Consider the following 7,674-nt stretch of genomic DNA (forward strand, 5'->3'; position numbering starts at 1 on the left):
ATGTTCCAAAACACATGCAAATGAAGATACATCTTCACCAACTTGACAACACATGCACAGCATTTAGAACATATTTACCAACTTGAGGAAACATGCGCAGCGTTTACTAAAAGCCCTACATTAATGAAACGCTGCAAGAAACAAACACTGCAAGAAGCTTAAAACAAAACTGAAACGCGGACATTAAAAAGTGTAGATATTATAAAGATATAGAACAGTATAATGACCTTTGTCAACATTATAAAGTTGGCAAACTGTCTTTGTTGGTGGCAGAGTCTGTTTCATATTGTTAAGTGTTTTGTCAGTATATCTGAAAGGACAAGGTTTGCTAGCTAGCTTACAGCAGATCTGCAATAATACCTGAAGGAATCATGCGATCACATTGTTAAAATAAACCGATAAAACTTACATTCTATGTTTCCAGTGACAGTTTAACAGATTTAAACGTTTTGCTCAAGAACTGCGTTTAGGTCTGATACAAACAAAGGATGCGTGGAATACCCCTTGAAAAGTGAAATTAAATATAGTGATTGAATCGAATCTGTGTAAATACCAATAGAACAATCAACCAGAGATGGAGTACTCGAGTCCTCGAGTCAGACTCGAGTGCCGATTTTCAGGACTCGTGACTCGACTCGGACTCGCGCACTGATTGACGCGACTCGGACTTGGACTCGTGAATTCTCGCGCACGATGACTTGGACTCGGACTCGTGAATCATCGCGTACGCTGACTTGGACTCGGACTCGGACTCGTGAATCTTTCCCCCCACGATGACTCGGACTCGACTTGTACATTGACGCTCCGACTTGGACTCGGACTCGAGCAAGTTTTCTATGGAGTCTGATGTCCTCTATCCTGGCGTGTGCACCGGCTGCGAGGCGAGTTCACGTACTGGGCCCCGCTATTCCAGTCTAAAGATGTCTAGAGACACACCCCGCATCGTGCTGTATGCTTTCACACATTCTGCTTCCACATTGGAAAAGAGCAGCGCAAAATGCTCTATGTGGAAACAATATTGAAGAGAAGGCTCCGTAACACATTACTCTAAGGATCGAGTTCAGACATATAGGCTGTCTTGAACACTATCATCAGAGTAACGTGATCTAATCAATAAATAAAGATTCAGCCGATAACACGAAAGCACATGGCTACTTAACATGCAGAATGAAGTCATTTTGCATGCTAAGTAGCCATGTGCTTTCTGGGGCTTAATCTTCATCAGTAAACCGATTTAACCGGTAAAAGTTCCTTCAAAATAAGAGTCCCGATCTTATTACTATCAAAATAAAAGTGCAAAACGAAAACTTTACCATAGAAAAATATTGGCATACAAATATAATCACTTCTCTAAAAGGTAACTAATTTTAAACATAGTTTATTTATATATAATAATAATAATAATATTAATATTAGTAATAAGCTTTATATTTGTATAGCACCTATTACAAGAATTGTAGTCAAACTCGCTTCACAGCAGTTCAATAGACAGATTAATATAACATGACAGGATAAAAGCAATGTAGAGGAGCAGCTACATTTCAACACATATATCCACGAAGATTAATACATGAAGACTTGTGACTCGGACTTGGACTCGGACTCGAACACAGGTAATGATGACTCGGACTCGACTCGGACACTCCTTGGGTGACTCAGACTTGGACTCGGACTCGAACACAGGTAATGATGACTCGGACTCGACTCGGACACTCCTTGGGTGACTCGGACTTGGACTCGGACTCGACTACGACTCTCCCTTGGTGACTCGGATTTGGACTCGGACTCGAAGAGTGGTGACTCGAGAGTGACTTGGACTTGTGAATTGGTGACTTGACTACAACACTGCAATCAACTTTCTCTTTCAAAGTCAACTTTAATGTCAATGTTTCTGTGTGTTTGTACAGACAGAGAGATCGAAATAACGTTTCCAACAATCCCGATTACAAAATACAATAATACAAATATACAAATATGTATAAATATGTATATCCTCTATATATACAATCAACACATTTACACATATGCACACATTAAGATAAAACACAACAATCAATATATACAATAACAGTTACTTCAATATCTTCATTCTTTAAGCTGCAAAATAACAGCAGCCTTATATGTTTTACTTCTTATTCACACACTGATGGCAGCGAGCGACCACAGGAACAAATCCTAAAACACTGAAATTACACTTCCTGTTCCTTCGTCTTAAAGTCAAATGTGTATTTGGTTTGACGCCTGAAATAATGTGATTAACAACATTTTAAGAAATGTTAACGTTAGACATACTTATATCCAATAAATACCACACTTCTGAATTTTGAGGCTTATATGTGTCTGAAGCGGCCAAAACCATGTAGAAATAAAACAGATAATTAACTTAAAATAACACTGCAGCTGAGGCACCAGTTACTGAATCTTACGAACTGATACAAGTTCAGACAAGAATCTCCGTTTGTGCATTTATTTTCATGGTCCAATGTCATTAACAAAAGTACAATGAACAGCTTTCCTATTGATTCCTTTCCTTCAGCCCTTTTTTATGGCTTTCCTTGTGGCTTGTATCACCCTGGTAAAAAACGAGGGTTGCAGTCAAAAATCAGCTGTATTCTATTCTACTATTCCTCGACCTCTGTGTCTAACGTCACGGGGTCAAGGAATAGTGGATAGGAGAATTCAAAAGGACTTAGGAGAAGAGATTGCGGTGCTTTGAGAATCCGACTGCACTTTCACTATCGACGTATTTATGATGCGCCAGCGGACGTCATAAATGTGCATCTGCTGCTGTGGGGAAACTACAGTTTTCTATACAGCGGACTACATGGATGTATAATAAGAACGACGGACTACTGTAAACGCATCTAGAGACTTTGCACCGTGCTCTGATGCTGTTGTTTTATGCTTTATGAACGTGGACAACAGAGAAACATATTCTTCATGACCAAGGTTGGAATTGAAATAAAAAAGTGAAGTGAAACTTATGCTCGTCCCCCTCCGGTCCAAACGTATTAATCCACATGAATCCCAATACGTATGATGATTGTATGAAAAGATATTAAAATAAATACAATGTATTTACTATAAACGTGTTAGTCCTTAACATCTCCCACTGTGCATACCACCATTAAAACATGTTTAAAGTTTAATAAAACCCCACACAGCTCAGTAAACACTATGAAATGTTGACTTTATTTGATCATTTCAGTAAAAAGGTAGCGTTCATATTTCTCCTTTTGATTATCATAGTGTTGGACATTCAAAACAAAGCCCTTTGGCAAGTAAAATGCTTAATAAGCACCGTAACTTTCATGATATAATTTCTCCGTCACAATGTTGAGTCACGGTAAATGTTGTGGCCGCTAGCACAGCATGTTCTCCTTTCCTTTCGTAAAGGAAGGTCCAGTGTTTCCTAAGCTAAAGGAGGTTATAAAGGAAGTTTCAAACCTCCTTTCCTATCATCTAGAGCAGGGGTTTTCAAAGTGTGGGAAGGTGAGCCTCCCCTCAGAGAACATAAGAACAGCCGCGCCCCCCCTCCCAATTATTATTGCTATTATTATTATTATTATTATTGTTGTTGTTGCTATAATGCAGGGGTATTCAATTGCATTTCAAAGAGGTCCAGTAAGAGAACATGAAGACTGTTTCTCTCCTCTTGTCTCGTCTCTGTGTGTGTGTTTGAATCTATCGTGCTGACTCACTGACTGCACCCATTTGATTGGCTGAGTAGCGTCACCTCCTTAAAACATTAAACAATAACTTTTTAAAACCTTTTTATCTTTATGTTTTAAACATATTGTATAAAACTCCCCCACTACTTGGACTATTCCTTGCACCCCTCTAGAATAAGCCCGAATGGTCTCAACCATATTGCATCAGTAACGTGCACTTTGTTGTTATAACAAGATCGCAAGGACACTGGTAGCGATCGGACTATTGAGTGTTGTTCAGTTTGTGTGTTGTGGAACATGCGTGTGCGTGCATGAAAATATACCACACACCCAATTACAATTGCATGTTCAATTCACTACCCTGGAAGTTAATAAAGTTGTTAAAGTTGGAACAGCTTGTGGACAGCCGTTCTTCCTTGCATGTCAGTCGCCGACACCTTCTTGCAGAGAACAGGCAAATCTAGCTGCAGCACGACCCGTATATTTTTCGCACACCGTATTCTCAACACATATTTTTTAAACATTTTCAACATCGTGGATACATCCTGTATCCCGGCAACACACTGAACGTCAACTTTGCCTCCTTATTACACTCACCCCTACTTTAGTGGGAACAATGAGTCTGCGTCTTTGATGCGCACAGGAATACACGCAGATCCTCCTCTGGCTGCAGCCTTGACCGGTACTTGCTTTTGATCAAAGTCAATGCGGAAAACCCGCACTCACACAGGTAGGTGGAGGTGAAGGGAATGAGCACTTTTACAGCCTTTTTGGCGAGGTGGGGGGAACTCGGTCTCCACAGACAGCCAAAAGTGTGCAAGTGTCACTTTACTCGTCTTTTTCTCGTTGTTTTTTTTCTCATGCTGCGCCTCCCCTGAAGCTCTCTGGCGCCCCCCAGGGGAGGCGCGCCTCACACTTTGAAAACCGCTGATCTAGAGAATCCCAACAGCTCTTATCATGGCGGCCACTGAGGTTCTTCCGGGTCATTTCACTCCGTTAGGAAGGTTCCTAAACTAAACTGACAATTGGACCGCAGCCCATGTGCCTACTAGTGCTCTACTCCCTCCACCGCCTGTATCCAATATATACAATTACACCCAGCGCCCAAACATGCCTTCAAAATGCCTTTAACTCACTTCAATAACGACACTAAATAATAATACCTTCAATATACACAAAAACAGCAAGAAAATAAATGTTTAACTATTAAATAATATAAAGCTCAAAGAGTGTCTTTAAACAGGCGGTTCTAACGAGTGGCTGAATTCATAATAACGTCATCACGCTGATCACGGAGAAACTCATCTCCTCATTGGCTGTGATGTTAAATCATGTGACTGTGATGTAGGTCCTTTATAGCCTAATGCTAGCTTTTCACTTGTGTGAAAGCACAGGTATTGGATTTGAATAAGGAAATGTTACTGATTATATATTTTAAATAAATAAACCCACCACTGGGAAAGTTGAGGAGTATAAATATCTCTCTGAACATCACATTGAACTTTTGTGTAACTTATTAGTAATCTTTTAAGAGATCTCTGTTTACAGTGATTGTTGGTTATATAACAAGAGTATTGTCCCTGTTTATCTTCCAGGTCCATGAGGGAATATCGTCATCTCAACAAATGGCAGTGCGTTCAGCCCCGTAATCCTGCATGAGGTTCAATTTCTGTCCCTCAAATCTTTGGAAACAGTCAGAAGAACGGCTACGGAGAACTTGAAGAACAGTTTTCAATTATGACATTTTTGCGTTGATCACCCCGACTCAATTAATCCCATGTGACTATTCTTCACTCATGTTCCCGGTAATAACACGTTTTCTTCATAAACCTAGTCTAAATAAACTGCAGTGAGTAACATTTCCACGGAGTAGGAAGATATTCAATACCAAGAAGCACATGATGGCGTTTTTCAGTTGTCTGACAGGCTGTGTAACTTTTTCTTTTATTATAATTTCCTTTTTTTTTAATCTTTAAAGGTCCCATGCCATGGCAATTTCTACTGATCATAATTCCATTGTTGAGGTCTACTAGAATACATTTATATTGTGCAATTTTCCAAACGCACATTGGTTTCTCATACAGCATCTCTGTATAGTATGTGTATTCACTCTCTGTCCTAAACGGCTTGTTGGAGCTCCTGCCCCCCCCTCCCTGTGAGCCCAGTGTGCTCTGATTGGTCAGCTCACCCACTCTGTTCTGATGAGTCTACCACCATTACAGCGGAACATCAGTGATTATGTGTTACAACGGCGTTAGCAACCAGAAAATGACACCAGTAAGGACAAACAGATGAGAATGCTGCGTGGGGTCTGGGGGCCGTGTTGGCGGGACGTTGCGGGGCTCGCTGCTGGAGCGGACAGTGTGAGCTGGCTTACTGGTGTCGCTTCCTGGTTGCTGCGTGGGGTCTGCGAGACAGCGAGACACAGTGAAACCCAGCCCGAACTCAGCCCGAGCACACACACACACACACCCGCAGCCTGGCTGTGAGTCTGTGTGTGTGCTCAGACCGAGCCCAGGCAGGAGGGAAGCCCTCGCCGTGTCCCGCTGTCTCAGGCTGAGAAATCCTCGGAGCTGCAGCTGAAAAAAATAAGGCTGAGTGAGTGTGTGTGGACCAATCCGCGTAGCCATTACGTCACTTAGCCCCTTACGTCACTTGGTACCCGGAAGAAAAAGAAAAATCTCCAACGAGGCGTTCTGGGGCAGCATAGACAGGTCTTATCTGTGTTAGAGTTTTACATGCATAAAAACCTTCATAACACACAAGGGGACGGGTAATAACCGGAAAAGCATGACATGGGACCTTTACTACTTTTGTATGCATGCTTTAGGTAACATTAAGCTGTCGTTGGCTATTTTCTGCTGTAACAATGTACATTTCCCCTCTGTGGCACTAATAAAGGTATTCTGATTCTGATCTGAATGTTATTATTGTTATTAGCACATGTTTTTAATGTATCTAGTTTTAGATGAATTTATTTGTATTTTTTTCTTTTGTGCTTTTATACCACATTTTGCTGGTTGTGTTTGCTGACACCTGACTCTATGGACGGAGACAACATGAAGCTTTCTCTCCTGAGGGGACTGACAACAACAATGACTACAACACCTGGGCAGAGATAATACATTTACAATTGTGAATAATGTTTGATATCCTGATGGCAAACCCGTCTTACCTTAATGTTCGTTACTTGTGAAGGTTGAATCACACAGGCTCTTCCTCTCTCTGCAGCCTGCTCTTTTTTGTCCTTCAGTGATCCATTGCTGCTGTGCTATTTGAAGGTTAATTGAGGATACTCTCGGAAGAGCACCTTCAACATACCATTACAGATATACTACAATATACTATTCACGAAAAACTAATCTTATAATCTGTAATTTATTTATACTAACAATTATTATATTATTTTTTCCCTTATCCGTATTTAATCATTTCATTTTGTTGTTGTTTTTATATATATATGTCATTTTCCATCCTCCATGGAGAGCACCTCATAGTAAGCACATCATTTACTTACATTTGACCAGTAGACTCTCTCCATTCATCACCTAAATATACACTATATTAACCTATATTCCACCATAAGGCAATCTATTTTAACCCTTTGATGGCCTTCTCCCTAAGTTGCAGTCTACTTACGAGACCAACTTGCCCACCTGGATGATGCCCTTGAGCTGGTCGCCATTCTATAAAGTACCCCCTCACTCATCTGTTATAATTCGCCTAAATATTTTCGTGTATTAAACCCTTTGTTATCGTGTTTAACCCAACTGCTCCTAAATTAAAGTCACTTGTATAACTCACATTCAATACAAATGTATTTAAACTTGAAATGTACACTTGTTGTCAGGTAAAAACATTATGTTCAGACTCACTACTTATTTAGGAAGCCAATAATGTATTTTTTTAGGAGAAGACCCCTCCCCTCTGAACAGTCACTTTTATCAGTCATATTTGAAAAGAAACATTATTATTTTCTGTATTCATGTAAGAATTCCCGGTT

General features: G+C 40.4%; 1 protein-coding gene across 1 annotated transcript in view; it reads left to right on the forward strand.

Annotated features, from left to right (window-relative positions):
- The window catches only part of LOC117486956 (NACHT, LRR and PYD domains-containing protein 14-like), a 30,664-nt gene extending 25,131 nt beyond the window's left edge, over positions 1-5,533 (forward strand). The window contains exon 13 of the mRNA XM_034135558.1: positions 5,267-5,533. Coding sequence (XP_033991449.1) covers positions 5,267-5,274 — 8 coding nt within the window. The 3' untranslated portion in view covers positions 5,275-5,533. The remainder of the gene's footprint in view (positions 1-5,266) is intronic.
- The last annotated feature ends 2,141 nt before the right edge of the window (positions 5,534-7,674 follow it).

This window comes from Trematomus bernacchii, unplaced genomic scaffold, assembly GCF_902827165.1.
Source record: "Trematomus bernacchii unplaced genomic scaffold, fTreBer1.1, whole genome shotgun sequence".
NCBI lineage: Eukaryota > Metazoa > Chordata > Actinopteri > Perciformes > Nototheniidae > Trematomus > Trematomus bernacchii.